The 18,289-nt window shown below is 46.1% G+C and overlaps 1 protein-coding gene across 1 annotated transcript in view; it reads right to left on the bottom strand.

Annotated features, from left to right (window-relative positions):
* Window positions 1-18,289, bottom strand: part of LOC140406814 (uncharacterized) — a 249,663-nt gene that overhangs the window by 128,105 nt on the left and 103,269 nt on the right. The window contains exon 7 of the mRNA XM_072494717.1: window positions 14,776-14,829. Coding sequence (XP_072350818.1) covers window positions 14,776-14,829 — 54 coding nt within the window. The remainder of the gene's footprint in view (window positions 1-14,775; window positions 14,830-18,289) is intronic.

Genomic DNA, 18,289 nt, shown 5'->3' with positions numbered 1-18,289 from the left:
CTTGATCACCCAGCAATCATGTCTCCATAATGTCAATTAAATCATACCCTCTATTTGCACCTTCAAATCATCTACCTTGTTGCGAATGCCGAGTGCATTTAGATAGAGTGCCCTTAACTTTGTCTTAACACAAATGTATCTAACACTGTGACAATGATTAGTTATCTAAACAAAAGGCTTGTCATTGAAGAATAATAAAATTCCAGAAAAGCTCTTCATACACATGTTACCTGCTGATCGACACTACTCCAGCTACTATAATCACATGTTAAGCTGCATCACTTCCTGTAATGATGCATACTAAACTATTTACATAATCAGCAATGTGTCATTCTGTATGTTAAACCACATGAGCTACAAAGCAATGTCACAACATCCCCCTTTCCTTCAATAGAAGGAATTGCACATATCACAAGCTATGTACATAATGGAATATGATTATTCTGAACAGTACTTACAAATGGATTAGCTCTCACAATTGTTTAAGTTTCTCTGAAATGTACAGTGACTTAACCTGACCTCACAATATTTAAACTTTGATGTGATTTGGAATGTCAACTCTTTCTCTTGACTCATTAGTGTGGACTGAAAATCTCTTGCACCAGCGTGTGCACCCTTTCTTGATGCTATAAGAGTGTAATCTATGATGCTGTTAGATAACTCGTTAACTGACATCTATTTCCCTTCAATGGTGTTCTCTTTGGGTTGATAGCATCATATTCTCTTCTTCTTGGGTTTTTGCCCAGAGGCAGATCTGATTCACAGCGACCATAACCTGTATCACAGGTAAGGCAAGGAGGCAATCTTGAATCCACCTCAGCCAGAATGGGGATCAAATTATGTGCTGTTGGCACCAATTGATCCACACTGGCTGAGCCAACCAGCACACCAAGGAAGCCAACTTGCTGTGGTAACAGGCACTTTTACATGCATGTTGTATAGATAGTGATGGTGGCGGCTCCAATTTCTTAGCAATACAAGGAATCTCTCAGCACTTACTACCTGCTATTGGTATATGTTGGAAGTATTTACAAGTTGATGCTCAACCTGTTTGAATGGTTGTAACTGTCTTCTTTGGCTATCAAGTCTTCACCTGGGACTTGAACCCAGAGCTTCTGGCTCACACACAGTGATGCTACCCACTGTGTAACAAGACCGCCTTTACCTCACATGATCATGGCTTAACAGAAACCTTTGACACCTTCAAAAAGAACCTCGCTTGTGTGTGCATCAATCTGACCTCGGTGCAGAGGACACAACTCTACAGCTGCATGTTTTTTCATGTGTGGTTATAATTTTCTCTTGTCTTTCTAATCTATTTTTTTAACTGACAACAATCTGATCATATGGCAAGTCTGAAGAGTTGTCCTGACAAGCTTTCTGAATGTAATCTTTGCCAAGAATGGTAATCCCAGTACTGAAACAACTCTTATCAGAGTGACAAATGACATCCTATGTGATAGTGACAAGGTAAATCTCATGTTGCAGCATTGCTATTTGAATGTCTTGACTGATATCCTTTCATTTTCAATCAATGATTTTACCATGCACACTATCCTATCTGTCAGCCTATTTGACCTTGGATACTATGGAGTTAATGGAATGTAGTTTGCTGCCCATATTGCACAGATGCCTTGGAAGTATTTACCACTATACTGGGGACTGTTTGACACTTCTCCTCTGGAAAACCAAGAAGACTGAAAATTGCGCTCACCATATTTGTCACCGATAAATTTGATGCACCTCTCAGCTGGCAAATGATAGGAAATTTGGAGAAGTAGTCAGGAACAAGTCATCACCCTGACAGAAAACATGTTAGAAACTATTCTCGACCATGGATGTGACGGAGCATCATAGGGATATTCAGTTCTTTGTGTTGACTTGCTTGATGCTCCTAATATGCATCATAGATCCTCACAACTCATTCTGAGGTTCTGAGGTCTGTCAGAACCTCTTGTACCATATACTGTATCCGACCTACCAGTGATGATGATCCGCCACATAATAACCTGTGGTGTGTCTCACTTTTGTTGCCTCTAATGTTGTTATAGGCCAGGGTTTAGAGAACCCCAAAGTGTATTGTCATGTGAGAGTACCTTTAAGAAATGGGTGTTTATTACTGCAGTGATGTCAGAGAGTGGGTCTGTCTGTCAGCCTTTGACTTTCGTTTTAGGCTGTTTGCTGCAGGGTGTGTTTTAGTTTCGTTTTCAGAGCAGGATAGCTGCAGTCACAGCCAGAAGATATATTAGAGTCTCTCTCTGTAATCTAAAGACTGTAAATCGATGCTGGTGATTTAAAACTAATAACAGTGGTGACTTTAAAAGATGTGCTTCTGGTAAAAGGTGTTTTAAGTCTTATGGATGTTAAAAGGAAAGCTTAAAGGATTACTTAGTGTTGTATTCTTTGGGGGTTGTATTTGAATTAATGGTTGCTAAGATGTTCACTGTATGTTTTAAAAAGGTTAGCTTGAGTTCATAGAATAAACATTGTTTTGCTTTAAAAAATACTTTTCCATTTCTGCTCTACCACACCTGTAGAGTGGACCGTGTGATCCCCATACAACAATCTAGTAAAAGTTGTGGGTCAGGTGAACTCCATGATACATTTTGGGGTTATCTAAACCCTGGCCCATAACAATTTGGTGGCTCGAGGGGGAAAAAAGTCTATCTATTGGATTGGCTTAGTGAATTTAAAGACAGTGAGGGTGAGCATATTGTGGTTGTTTTTCAGGTGTGGTATTTTCGTTTACATAGGGAATGTTATGGGCAATGGCTCTTTAAGAGGCTCTGAAGTTTTTGGGGGTGGAGACGGTCACACACAGTACCTTACGGACAGAGACAAAAAGCAGACTGTTGGATTTGGCAAAACATTGCAGTTAACATTACCTGACAAAATGCGAAAAGATGAGGTAATTATGGTGGTAGCTAAGCATTTAAAGTTGCCTGAGATACAGTTTGACTCATTGGAAATAGCAAAAATGCAGTTGAAAATGAAACTAATGGAACATGAGAAAGAATTAAAGCAGCTTGAATACGAAAAAGAGAGAGAGGAAAAAGAAAGAGAAAGAGAGAAAGAGGAGAAAGAAAGAGAAGGAGAAAGAGAGAGAGGAAAAAGAGAGAGAAGAAAGGAAAACAGACAGAATAGCCCTCACAGAACAAAAAGAAAGAGAAAGGGAGATACAGATCAGGGAAAAAGATAACGAGAGAGAGTTTGAACTTCATAAAATGGCCATGAAACATAACAGTCAGTTAAAATTGGCAGACGTAAAGGGAAACGTACAGTTGGTGGGATAGTGATGAGGATAGTGAGAAAGAGCGTCATAGTCGAAGGCTTGGTGGGAATCTATTCAAATATGTCCAAACATTGCCAAGGTTTGACGAGAAGGAGGTGGAAGACTTTTTCATTTCATTTGAGAAGGTAGCTAAACAAATGAAATGGCCACAGGACATGTGGGTATTACTGATTCAAACAAAGCTGGTAGGTAGGGCTAGTGAAGTGTTTGCATTACTACCGGAGGAGGTATCTGGGACGTATGAGGAGGTGAAAAAATCCATCTTTGGTGCATATGAACCAGTGCCTGAAGCTTACAGACAAAGGTTTAGAAATTTAGGGAAAGAATTTGGTCAAACACACATGGAGTTTGAAAGGATCAAACAGAGTAATTTTGATAAATGGATAAGGGCTTTGAAAATAGACCAAACATATGAAGCTCTCAGAGAAATTATACTTTTGGAGGAGTTTAAAAATTCAATTCCTGATGCAGTGAGAATTCATGTGGAAGAGCAGAGGGTTAAAACTGCGAGATCAGCAGCAGAAATGGCAGATGATTATGAATTAATTCATAAATCAAAGCTTGGTTTCTGACATCAGTTTCAGCTTGTGAGGGATAGAAACTGGGGACATGAGAAATACACAAGTGGTAAAGGTAAAGGTGATCTGATGGGAGATAATAAGGAGAGTGTACCTCAGATTAAAAAATAAATCCAGGAGGGTGAAAAAGAAATTAAAAGTTTCAAATGTTTTCATTGTAATAAACTAGGCCATGTAAAGTCACAATGTTGGTGGTTGAAGAAAAACACTAGGAAGGCTGATGTGGTAAAACAGGATAAGACAGTAGGGTTTGTTAAAGTGGTAAAGGAAAGTCCAAGTTAAGTGAAGGAGGTGCAAAAGATTGTACAGCCTGATCAAGAGGTGATTGATAAGAAGGTGCCAGATCTTTTTAAAGAATTTACTTGTGTGGGTAAAGTTTACTCATGTGTATCAGGGGGAGTTGGTTAAGAAGTCACAATTTTAAGTGATACGGGAGCTCGTCAATCTTTAATGGTAAGAGGTGCGGAGTTATGTAGTCTGGGAAGAATATTGCCAGAAAAGGTGGTAACATGTGGAATTCAGGGTGAGAGGAGTAGTGTTCAATTATATAAGGTAAGGTTGGAAAGTCCAGTGAAGAGTGGTGAAGTGGTAGTCGGAGTAATAGAGAAACTATCTTGTCCAGGAATGCAGTTTATCTTGGGGAATGATATAGCTGGATAGCAGGTGGGAGTGATGCCTACTGTGATTGATAAGCCAGTGGAAAATCAGACAACTGAAGTGTTGAAGGACGAATATCCTGGGATTTTTCCGGATTGTGTAGTGACAAGGTCGCAACGTCACAGATTAAGACAAGAGGAGAAATCAAAGAGTGAAGATGACGTTGAAGTGCAATTATCAGAAACGATTTTTGATCAGATGGTTGAAAAAGAACAAGAACAAGTGGAGGATGAGACGGATATTTTTAGTTCAGGAAAATTGGCGGAGTTACAACAAAACGATGTAGAAATAAAACGGATGTATCAGAAATCATACACGGAAGAGGAATCTGACTGTATACCAGAGTGTTATTACTGTAACAGGGATGTCTTGATGAGAAAATGGAGACCTTTACATATGCAGGCGGATGAAAAGTGGGTAAAAGTTCATCAAGTAATATTGCCGGTAGGGTATAGAAAGGAGGTGGTGCGAGTTGCACATGAGGTACCAGTGGGAGGTCATTTGGGAATAAGGAAAACTCAAGCTAAAATCCAGAAACATTTTTATTGGCCTGGACTACAGAAAGATGTAGTTAAATTTTGTCAATCATGTCACACATGTCAAGTGATAGGGAAACCTCAAGCAGTGATAAAACCAGTGCTCTTAATACCCAGTCCCAGCATTTGAGGAACCTTTTACAAGGGTCCTAATTGAATGCGTAGGACCATTCCTAAAAAAAAAGTGGGAATCAATATCTTTTGACTATAATAGATGTGTCTACTAGGTTTCCAGAGGCCATTCCAGCACGTAATATTACAGCTAAAAAGATTGTGGCGGAGTTACTTAAATGCTTTACTAGATATGGACTACCCACAGAAATACAATTGGATCAAGGAACAAATTTTACCTCAAGGTTATTCAAAGAAGTTATGGCTAGCTTAGGAATAAAACAATTTAAATCAACTGCGTGCCATCCAGAACCGCAGAGAGCATTAGAAAGGTGGCATCAGACATTAAAGACAATGTTGAGGGCTTATTGTCACGATTATCCAGGGGATTGGGATAAAGGAATTCCATTCGTACTGTTTGCAATTCGGGAACACCTAATGAGTCAACCAAATTCAGTCCTTTTGAACTAATTTTTGGCCATGAGGTAAGAGGACCATTTAAATTGATTAAGCAAAAATTGGTGAGTGAGAAATCGGAAATTACACTATTGGATTACATGTCAAATTTCAGGGAACGATTAAATAGAGCAGGTGAATTGGCTCGACAACATTTAAAAGTGGAAAAAAATGTGATGAAACGGATGGCGGACAAGAAATCCAAAGTTCGTAGTTTTGCCAGTGGAGATAAAGTTTTAGTGTTGTTACCAGTGGTAGGTGAACCTTTAAAAGTAAGGTTTTGTGGACCTTATCAGATTGAAAGGAAATTAATTGAGGTGAATTATGTGGTAAAAACACCAGATAGAAGGAAGTCTCACCGAGTGTGTCATGTGAATATGCTTAAAAGGTACTTTGAAAGGGAAAGAGAGAAAAAGGAGGTTTTAATGATTCTAACTCAAAGTGATGAGCCAAATCCAGATGACTGTGAATTTGACATACCTCAAATTAAATTGGAAAATAAGGATATTCTTAAAAATTGGGATAAATTGTTGAGTTACCTTCCAGAGGAAAAACGAACTGACCTGAAAGAGTTACTGATATCACGTGGGCAAGTTTGTGGAGATAAATTGGGAAGTACTAAAATGGCTGTACATGATGTAGATGTGGGAAATGCTGTTCCAATAAAACAACATCCATACAGACTTAACCCTTTAAAATTGGCACAGGTAAACGAAGAGATTGAGAGTATGCTTAAAAATGGCATAATTGAAGTGGGTTGCAGCCAATGGAGCTCACCCATAGTGATGGTACCAAAACCAGACGGTACCCAACGGTTGTGTGTGGACTATAGAAAGGTTAATGCAGTTACAAGAACAGACTCTTATCCTATCCCAGGTTTGGAGGATTGCATTGAGAAAGTGGGACAATCAGCTTTTATTTCCAAACTGGATTTACTTAAAGGTTACTGGCAGGTACCTTTATCCAAAAGGACGAAGGAGATTTCAGCTTTTGTGACTCCAGATGGTATATACCAATTCAAAGCTATGCCATTTGGCATGGAAAACACCCCAGCCACATTTCAACGGTTATCTAACAAAGTCGTTTCAGGTTTACCCAATTGTGCGGTGTACATCGACGATCTGGTAATTTTCAGCCAGACATGGAAAGAATAGTTAAAACATCTGATGGAGTTATTTGATCGACTTCAGGAGGCGGGCTTGGTGATAAACCTAGCCAAAAGTGAATTTGGAAAAGCCCAAGTCACTTTCCTTGGCCATACAATTGGACAGGGTCGAATGGTCACACAGGATGTGAAACCAACAGTTATTGAGGAGTTTTCAATACCCTCGAGACAAACGAAAATAATGCGATTTTTTGGCATGAGTTGATTTGAGCAAACATTTGTGCAAAGGTATGTCGGGCAAAATTCTCCGTAATCGGCGCGATGTCCGCCGACCGGCGCCAAAAACGGCGCAAATCAGTCCGGCATCGCGCCGCCCCAAAGGTGCGGAATCCTCCGCATCTTGGGGGGCCGAGCCCTAACCTTGAGGGGCTAGGCCCGCGCCGGACTGATTTCCGCCCCGCCAGCTGGTGGGAAAGGCCTTTGGTGCCCCGCCAGCTGGCGCGGAAATGACATTGCTGGGCGGCGCATGCGCGGGAGCGGTATCGGCCGCACACGGCATTCCCGCGCATGTGCAGTGGAGGGGGTCTCTTCCGCCTCCGCCATGGTTGAGACCATGGCGAAGGCGGAAGGAAAAGAGTGCCCCCATGGCACAGGCCCGCCCGCGGATCGGTGGGCCCCGATCGCGGGCCAGGCCACCGTGGAGGCACCCCCCGGGGCCAGATCGCCCCGCGCCCCCCCCAGGACCCCGGAGCCCGCCCGCGCCGCCTTGTCCCGCCGGTAAGAGAGGTGGTTTAATCCACGCTGGCGGAACAGGTATTCCAGCAGCGGGACTTCGGCCCATCCAGGCCGGAGAATCGCTGGGGGGTGTGGGGGGGGGGGCCCGCCAACCGGCGCGGCGCGATTCCCGCCCCCGCCGAATCTCCGGTGCCGGAGAATTCAGCAACTGGCGGGTGCGGGATTCACGCCAGCCCCCGGCGATTCTCCGACCCGGCGGGGGGTCGGAGAATCTCGCCCGTAGTGTGCTTGCTCCACTGATGGACTTGCTGAAGAAACGTCAAAAATTTCAATGGACAGCGGACTTTCATCAGGCATTTGACTGCATGAAAGCTGTGATAACCAATGCTCCTGTGTTGGAGAATTGCAAGGGGCTCTGTGATCAGATTGAACTAAAATGTCTGACTTTAAAGAGAAATGCCGAGGTGTAGAGAAATGGACGAATCGTGCAGTGACCTTCTTGTTCAAAGAGAGTGTCAATCGAGAAGGATTTCAGTTGGAGGAAGAAAAACAAAAACAAAATGGACTATATTATTCTACCTGTTTGCGTGTGTTGTTTTTTGAAACTAAAAAGTATATTTACTGTGTGCATTTCTTAAAGGATAATGAAAAGGTGAAAAATGAAACCATCTTGAAGTTGGGGGAAGGTGTCATGTGAGAGTACCTTTAAGAAATGGGTGTTTATAAATGGGTGTGTGTATAAGTATCTGTAGTGAGAGTACCTTTAAGAAATGGGTGTTTATTACTGCAGTGATGTCAGAGAGTGGGTGGAGCTGGGCTGTCTGTCAGCTTTTTACTTTCGTTTTAGGTTGTTTGCTGCAGGGTGTGTTTTAGTTTCATTTTCAGAGCTGGATAGCTGCAGTCACAGCCAGAAGGTGTATTGGAGTCTCTCTCTGTAATCTAAAGACTGTAAATCGATCCTGGTGATTTAAAACTAATAACAGTAGTGACTTTAACCTGATACTTTTATGGGCCAGGGTTTAGAGAACCCCAAAGTGTATCATGGAGTTCACCTGACCCACAACTTTTAATAGGTTGTGGTGTGGGGAGCACATGGCCCAATCTACAGGTGTGGTACAGCAGAAATGGAAAAGTATGTTTTAATGCAAAACAATGTTTATTCTATGAACTCAAGTTAACCTTTCTAAAACATACAGTGGACATCTTAGCAACCATCAATTCAAATACAACCCCCAAAGACTACAACACTAAGTAATCCTTTCAGCGTTCCTTTTCACACTCATAAGACTTAAAAAACAAAACCTTTAACAGAAGCACCTCAGGTTTAACTTCACTACTGAGAACATTTACCACGTTGAAATCAGCAAATGGACATTCATAAGCTTGCAGAGATTCACACACATGTGATTGCAGCTTCTCCAAAACTAAAATGAAACCAAACCCACCCTGCAGCAAAAAGCCTAAAGCGAAAGTAAAAAGCTGACAGACAGCCCAGCTCCAGCCACTCTCTGACATCACTGCAGTAATAAACACCCATTTCTTAAACGTACTCTCACTACAGATATTTATATACACACCCATTTCTTAAAGGTACTCTAACATGACAAATATAGACTCCCACTTCAACAGGTACACGTCCTTGAATATCCACAGTGGTAAAACATTGGCACTTGCTTCTGTATGTAACTTCAATCATAACTTTATGTTTGTCAAGTTTACTAGGACATTGCGACCACATGCTCAGTATCTTCTTTGCCATCCAGGACTCTACCAACCTCGTGCTCATGTGCTTTAACTGGTATTTGGTGAACACTTCCTTATTCTTGCGACCATGCAGCATCTGCTTCTTACTCAGCTGTAACTTGCTGTGGCTTCTTTATTGCCAGAGATCTGAACATGTGGGTGTAAAACCAGCAAGACAAGGACAGTAAACAGACTGAGTGTGGAGCAGAAAGTGGGGCAAACCTAAGATGAAAAAATGAAAAGAACGGTAAGCAGGAAAGCAGAACAAGAAGAAAGAAGCTTGAGAGAAATAACATGCAAATGTCATCATTGGAGATTAGAATTTTTGGGAGAACTTTGTCAAAGAAATTAGTTGTTACAAACCATTTTAGAAGCGAAGAAGCATTGGGCTGTTCTGAATGACTAGGGTAAGAGTAGGGCCATTCAATGACAGGAGTGGGAAGTTGTGCTTGGAGTCCGAAGAGATAGGAGAGGTGCTAAATGAATATTTTTCATCAGTATTCACACAGGAAAAAGACAATGTTGTCGAGGAGAATACTGAGATTCAGACTACTAGACTAGAAGGGCTTGAGGTTCATAAGGAGGAAGTGTTAGCAATTCTGGAACGTGTGAAAATAGATAAGTCCCCTGGGCCGGATGGGATTTATCCTAGGATTCTCTGGGAAGCTAGGGAGGAGATTGCTGAGCCTTTGGCTTTGATCTTTATGTCACCTTTGTCTACAGGAATAGTGCCAGAAGACTGGAGGATAGCAAATGTTGTCCCCTTGTTCAAGAAGGGGAGTAGAGACAACCCCGGTAACTATTGGCCAGTGAGCCTTACTTCTGTTGTGGGCAAAATCTTGGAAAGGTTTATAAGAGATAGGATGTATAATCATCTGGAAAGGAATAATTTGATTAGAGATAGTCAACACGGTTTTGTGAAGGGTAGGTCGTGCCTCACAAACCTTATTGAGTTCTTTGAGAAGTTGACCAAACAGATGGATGAGGGTAAAGCAGTTGATGTGGTGTATATGGATTTCAGTAAAGCATTTGATAAGGTTCCCCACAGTAGGATACTGCAGAAAATACAGAGGCATGGGATTCAGGGTGATTTAGCAGTTTGGATCAGAAATTGGCTAGCTGGAAGAAGACAAAAGGTGGTGGTTGATGGGAAATGTTCAGACTGGAGTCCAGTTACTAGTGGTGTACCACAAGGATCTGTTTTGGGGCCACTGCTGTTTATAAATGACCTGGAGGAGGGCGTAGTAGGATGGGTGAGTAAATTTGCAGATGACACTAAAGTCGGTGGAGTTGTGGACAGTGGGGAAGGATGTTACAAGTTACAGAGGGACATAGATAAGCTGCAGCGCTGGGCTGAGAGGTGGCAAATGGAGTTTAATGCAGAAAAGTGTGAGGTGATTCATTTTGGAAGGAATAACATGAAGACAGAGTACTGGGCTAATGGTAAGATTCTTGGCAGTGTGGATGAGCAGAGAGATATCGGTGTCCATGTACATAGATCCCTGAAAGTTGCCACCCAGGTTGCGAGGGTTGTTAAGAAGGCGTACGGTGTGTTAGCTTTTATTGGTAGAGGGATTGAGTTTCGGAGCCATGAGGTCATGTTGCAGCTGTACAAAACTCTGGTGCGGCCGCATTTGGAGTATTGCGTGCAATTCTGGTCGCCGCATTATAGGAAGGATGTGGAAGCATTGGAAAGGGTGCAGAGGAGATTTACCAGAATGTTGCCTGGTATGGAGGGAAGATCTTATGAGGAAAGGCTGTGGGACTTGAGGCTGTTTTCGTATGAGAGAAGAAGGTTAAGAGGTGACTTAATTGAGGCATACAAGATGATCAGAGGATTGGATAGGGTGGACAGTGAGAGCCTTTTTTGCTTGGATGGTGATGTCTAGCACAAGGGGACATAGCTTTAAATTGAGGGGAGATAGATATAAGACAGATGTCAGAGGTAGGTTCTTTACTCAGAGAGTAGTAAGGGCATGCAATGCCCTGCCTGCTACAGTAGTGGTCTCGCCAACACTAAGGGCATTCAAATGGTCATTGGATAGACATATGGACGATCAGGGAATATTGTAGATGGGCTTTAGAGTGGTTTTGCAGGTCGGTGCAATATCGAGGGCCGAAGGGCCTGTACTGCGCTGTTATGTTCTATGTTCTATGTTCTATGAGCCTATAATCTGGATATAGGTGACTGAGCACTTATTGATATGTATTGTTTTGTTATATAACTGCAGCCTTTAGTTATATTAATTCATTCCACTGTGATGCCGTACAAAATATAATAACATTTACAGTTGTACATACTTACCAATATATAAGTAGCAATATCAGTCCACATCAGACACCATTTCCCTGGCCCTACACACATCCCTAGAGCATCTCGAAAACAAGGACTCCTACATTAGACTCTTATTTATTGACTACGGCTCCGCCTTCAACACCATAATCCTAGCCAAGCTCATATCAAAGCTCCAAAACCTAGGACTTGGCTCACCACTCTGCAACTGGATCCTCGATTTTCTGACCAACAGACCACAATCAGTAAGAATGAACAACAACACCTCCTCCACAATAGTCCTCAACACCGGCGCCCCGCAAGGCTACGTACTTAGCCCCCTACTCTACTCCCTGTACACACACGACTGCGTGGCAAAACTTGGTTTCAATTCCATCTACAAGTTTGCTGACGATACGACCATAGTGGGCCGGATCTCGAATAACGATGAGTCCGAATACAGGAGGGAGATAGAGAACTTAGTGGAGTGGTGTAGCGACAACAACCTCTCCCTCAATGCCAGCAAAACTAAAGAGCTGGTAATTGACTTCAGGAAGCAAAGTACTGTGCACACCCCTGTCAGCATCAACGGGGCCGAGGTGGAGATGGTTAGCAGTTTCAAATTCCTAGGGGTGCACATCTCCAAAAATCTGTCCTGGTCCACCCACGTCGACGCTACCACCAAGAAAGCACAACAGTGCCTAAACTTCCTCAGGAAACTAAGGAAATTCGGCATGTCCACATTGACCCTTACCAACCTTTACAGATGCACCATAGAAAGCATCCTATCAGGCTGCATCACAGCCTGGTATGGCAACTGCTCGGCCCAGGACCGCAAGAAACTTCAGAGGGTCGTGAACACCGCCCAGTCCATCACACGAACCTCACCCCATCCATTGACTCCATCTACACCTCCCACTGCCTGAGGAAAGCGGGCAGTATAATCAAAGATCCCTCCCACCCGGCTTACTCACTCTTCCAACTTCTTCCATCGGGCAGGAGATACAGAAGTCTGAGAACACTCACGAACAGACTCAAAAACAGCTTCTTCCCCACTGTCACCAGACTCCTAAATGACCCTCTTATGGACTGACTTCATTAACACTACACCCTGTCTGCTTCATCCGATGCCTGTGCTTATGTAGTTACATTGTATATGTTGTGTTGCCCTATTATGTATTTTCTTTTATTCCCTTTTCTTCTCATGTACTTAATGATCTGTTGAGCTGCTCACAGAAAAATACTTTTCACTGTACCTCGGTATACGTGACAATAAACAAATCCAATCCAATCCTATATAAGCAGGGATCAATTGCATTAATCATGTTTATGTTTAGAATTTGATGTAATATTTACTAAGAGTTAAATGAATCTTACGGGTACGGTTTACCGTCATTGATCAAGTCAAGTTTAATTTTATTATATGGGATTTCAGTTGTTTTTAGGAACTATTTTAGGAACAAAATTCCACAATTTTGTCAGTTTTTCGGTGAAAACAAAGGCTATGACCATTTTAATTTGTGCTTACTTTTGCTGGTAACAAAACTGTGGCTTCCTTCATTATATGTTAACCAAATTGATTATCTAGGATTAGAAATGAGCTAAATATGATCTTCCATTGTATAAGTTTAAACATAATTGGCAGACATCACCAGGTGTTTTCCAAATGATTGTACGTATCTTCCTCGACAATTTTTTCCAAATGCTGACCAAAATGTGAACACAAAGGGCGAAATTCTCCGGAAACGGCGCGATGTCCGCCGACTGGCGCCCAAAATGGCGCAAATCAGACGGGCATCGCGCCGCCCCAAAGGTGCGGAATGCTGCGCATCTTTGGGGGCTGAGCCCCAACCTTAAGGGGCGAGGTCGGCGCAGGACGGATTTCCGCCCCGCCAGTTGGCGGAAAAGGCCTTTGGTGCCCCGCCAGCTGGCGCGGAAATAACATCTGCGGGCGGCGCATGCGCGGGAGCGTCAGCAGCCGCTGACAGCTTCCCACGCATGCGCAGTGGAGTGAGTCTCTTCCGCCTCCGCCATGGTGGAGACCGTGGCGAAGGCGGAAGGGAAAGAGTGCCCCCACGGCACAGGCCCGCCCGCGGATCGGTGGGCCCCGATCACGGGCCAGGGGCGAAGTTCTCCGAAAATGGTGCGATGTCCGCCGACTGGCGCCCAAAACGGCGCAAATCAGACGGGCATCGCGCCGCCCCAAAGGTGCGGAATGCTCAACATCTTTGGGGGCCGAGCCCCAACCTTAAGGGACTAGGTCGGCGCCGGACGAATTTCCGCCCCGCCAGCTGGCGGAAAAGGCCTTTAGTGCCCCTCCAGCTGGCGCGGAAATGACATCTCCGGGCGGCGCATGCGCAGGAGCGTCAGCGACCACTGACAGCTTCCCACGCATGCGCAGTGGAGGGAGTCTCTTCCGCCTCCGCCATGGTGGAGACCGTGGCGGAGGCGGAAGGGAAAGAGTGCCCCATGGCACAGGCCCGCCCGTGGATCGGTGGGCCCCGATCGCGGGCCAGGCCACCGTGGGGGCACCCCCCAGCGCCAGATTGCCCCGCGCCCCCCCCAGGACCCCGGAGCCCGCCCGCGCCGCCTTGTCCCGCCGGTAAGGTAGGTGGTTTAATTTACGCCGGCGGGACAGGCATTTTAGCGACAGGACTTCGGCCCATCCGGGCCAGAGAATCGAGCGGGGGGCCCGCCAACCGGCGCGGCGCGATTCCCGCCCCCGCCGAATCTCAGGTGCCGGAGACTTCGGCAACCGGCGGGGGCGGGATTCACGCCAGCCCCGGCGATTCTCCGACCTGGCGGGGGGTCGGAGAATCTCGCCCCAGGCCACCGTGGGGGCACCCCCCAGGGCCAGATTGCCCCGCGCCCCCCCCAGGACCCCGGAGCCCGCCCGCGCCGCCTTGTCCCGCCGGTAAGGTAGGTGGTTTAATTTACGCCGGCGGGACAGGCATTTTAGCGACAGGACTTCGGCCCATCCGGGCCAGAGAATCGAGCGGGGGGCCCACCAACCGGCGCGGCGCGATTCCCGCCCCCGCCGAATCTCCGGTGCCGGAGAATTCAGCAACTGGCGGGTGCGGGATTCACGCCAGCCCCCGGCGATTCTCCGACCCGGCGGGGGGGGTCGGAGAATCTCGCACAAAGTCAACTAAAATGAATGAGTTCACTTCCCTGAGTCTCATTTGAGTAAGTCATGCTTCTTTGAACTTGGATGTGTGTCATCCATCAGAAACACAAATTGCCAAAAAGAGTTAACGAGTCTGATGAATAATAACAGACAAGCTACTTACACCATATCCAGGTGATCCAGTTGGACCCGCTCTGCCTGGAGGACCTGCTGAACCCTGGAATGAAAAAATGTGTTAAACCTTTTTCTCAGGGTAAATCAGGATGCTTCATATTTAAGACTTTCATATAAATCTATGCAATCAGAGGTCGAGCATGCCACAAAGTGTATAAAAATGGACAAGAAATGGCTGGAACGCAAGCTCAATCACAGGCACCGCGCCCGGCAGCTCTCTGTTAACAAAGGGGAGCAGCTCATAAATCGCTCCGTCGAAGCAAATCCCAGACAGCAAGCAGCTATGCAACCAAGGAAACCTGCACCATGATTCAGAGGTGCTGACCTGGCCAGACTGCTGGATACTTTGGAGTGGTGACACGACAATCTGTTTCCCAGAGGAAGGTGAAGGGTCAGCCACAGGTCAGCCAGTGCCACTCAGGAGGCAGCGGCCGTCAGCGCGGGGAGTGTTCCCACCTCCACCCACCCACCCCCCCTGCGTTTCCTGAGGTGTACGGCTCACAATGACAGCTCTTTGCCCTTGCAGGAGAAATTGGCACACAATTGGCAGAAAGAGCCCAAACAGATGGTGAGGTGCCGGACATCAAACTTCTCACTCCCTACGAGCGGTCACCAACAACAAGTTTGTCCTGCGCCGCAGATGTAAGGATTCACTGACCCCCTACCCAGATGACCTGTTACATGTTACTTGTTCATGCCAGATGTAATGATTTTTCCCTCCCATTGACCACATGTCCCTTCTCCCTCAGGATCTCCATCCGATGGTGCCACCCGATCTGGAGTGCCCCCCCTGCCCTCTAAGAGGACACTCAAAGAAGGGCTCCGAGGGTGCCACCATTGAGGCATAACAGTTGTCAGCCCCACCTTCCACCAGCGCAGAACCACACACCTCGGTGGATGACATTGGTGAACTGGCTCCTGGGGCACTATCTGGTGAGCACCACTTAATTGCTGATGCACATTAGATGGAGGCAGGAACATCCAGGCGAGACAGCAGTCAGAGGTCTCCTGGATCCCAGGACCCAGCTGGGTCCCAGACAGATGTTGAACCTCTGGATCAGGTTTGCCTGGAGCTAATGCAGATGCTAGGATGCAGCCGTGTGACATTCAGAGGGCGATGTCAGCGACACTCCAGCGAGTGGAAGAGCCGCAAAGGCTCCTAGCGCAGGAGATGGTACCGGCAATGCGTGGAACTGAGGCCAACACTGCTAGGATGGCTACCCCAGTGGAAAGCCTGGAGCTCGACATCAGCAGCATGAGTCGTGGTGTCCAAGGTGTTGCTCAGTCGGTGACAACGATGGCTGAGCACCTCAACAGCATGTCCCAGTCACAGGGGGTTGTGTCCCTGATGCAGGTGGACCTTGCCAGGGGGCTGTGGAGCATGGAAAAGTCACTGAGGATCATGTCACAGTCACAGGCAGTCATTGCTGAGGCACTGCAGAACGTATCCCGGTCACAGAGGGACATTGGTTTTTTTTCATAAATTTAGAGTATCCAATTATTTTTTTCCCAATTAAGGGTCACTTGAGCATGTCCAATCCACCTAACCTTCACATCTTTGGGTTGTGGGGGTGAAACCCATCCAGACACGGGGAGAATGTGCAAACTCCACATGGACAGTGACCCAGTGCCGGGATTCGAACCCGGGTCCTCAGCGCCGTAGTCCCAGTGCTAACCAGTGCACCACCTGCTGCCCCAGATGGGCATTGCTGAGGGCATCAATACCATGGTGCGGGCAGTGGTGAGCCAGCCGGACTGGCAGAGCCAAATGATGTAGGAGCCACTGCAGCTCACTCCAGCCACCTCTCTGTCCCAAGGTGCCCCCAGGGCCCCATCGGGATGAGGAAATGTCGGAAGTCGACCTACAGGGAGACGACAGCAGTCGCCAGCTCGCCAGTGTCCCCCATTCCTGAAAATGTTGTCTCTCAGGGTCAACCAGCAGAACTGGGCGCACAATTAGGCATATGCCACTGGCAAGACGATCGGGGCCCTCTAGCCCAAGAACCCCCCTTCGAGGATACCCGCCAGAGGTATCAAAGGCCACATTGTGCTGTAAGTAACACCCAACAGCCCCCCAGTGTCCTCTGCCCTTCCCCTGCCCCAGCCCCCTGGACATGGTGGTCCTAGATCTGGCTCCACCCTTTGGCATACCACATGCAGGTGATGGCTGTGAGTGTCCTGTCAGCAGACAGACAGGAGTCAGACTGTGGCAAAGATTGAGGAGCATCAGAGCTCACCCCCCAGCATGTTATCATCATGCTCCATATTGCCCCACTGACAGTGCTGACACTGGCTGAGGTGGTAGAGGCAGGTTGGGAGGGTGAGGGGAGGGAGGGAGGGAGGGAGGAAGGTTGAGGGGGTGGTGGTTGGGAAGACAGGAGGGGGTGAGATGACAAAGAAAGCCACATTCTATGACAAGCTGGTGAGGTTGAGGGCCTCCCTGTCCTGTGCCATGCTGGATCCTCGCCTCTGCCTGTCCTCCATCCTCCAGCTTCTTCCGCGGGCTCCCTAGGCTTGTCCTCCAGCCCCTCCTGGCCTGGCCCATCCTCACCCTCCTCATCAAATGAGGCCACATGTCCCTCCTTCGCCACCTCCAGCATTTCGCCCCGCTACTATACCACGTTGTGGAGGGCACAGCAGCCCACCACAAAGCTGGCAACCCTCAATATTATGATCACTAATGCCTCACTGCTCATTTCCTATGATGTCATTAATCAACCTTGTCTCACTGCACTTTACAAGATTTAGATGACCTGTTTACTGGTTGGCTGCTGAACATGCTGCTCTAAATAAATATCCTGAAAACGCACTATGAACGCATCTTCCAAGCTATCTTTGCCAAGCTGATTCAGCCAATCAACACGTAGATGAAAATCACCCTAATTATTGCCATTCCTTTCTTACAAACCTTATCCTTGTTCAAGGACCCATGAACTTCTCGCACAAGTGACTTCTTAACTTTACTATTTCTTATCCCTAAACCCATTCTGTGTCTTGATTCCTTGAACTAAGTTTTCTCTCCCTGTTGCACTAATGTCATCCTAAGCTAACAGAGCAAACTCACCACCTTTTCCTCACTTACAAACTTTCCAAAATGTCAATTATCATTCAGTATTCAGGTCCCAGCTTTTGTAAACTTGCACCCACTTCTCTGTAAAGGCTATTGGAACATACATATTCATTTCTATTTGAGCTGACAATTCATCAGCTTTGTTAAGAATGCTAGAGATATTCAGATACAAAGGGTTGGATTTTCCAAGCAACCCTCCGAAAAGAGGTGGTTCACCAGTGGCTGGCAGCAGGACCTTCTGGTGCCGCCATTGGGAACAGCATTTCCCATTGAATGCACCCCTCACCTTTATAGAAATAAGCTGAATTCAAATCGAAGATGAGAAATCTGCAATCTTGATGACATAACCGTGGCAAACAGAGTGGTTGTTTTCGCAAAGAAATACAATATCCAGTTTCAGGTTGAAAATACCAAGTATATTAGATGTAGATCT

This window comes from Scyliorhinus torazame, chromosome 2 (assembly GCF_047496885.1).
Source record: "Scyliorhinus torazame isolate Kashiwa2021f chromosome 2, sScyTor2.1, whole genome shotgun sequence".
Lineage (NCBI taxonomy): Eukaryota > Metazoa > Chordata > Chondrichthyes > Carcharhiniformes > Scyliorhinidae > Scyliorhinus > Scyliorhinus torazame.
The sequence above is the reverse complement of the archived record's forward strand: the minus strand, read 5'-3'. Positions and strand labels throughout refer to the sequence as shown.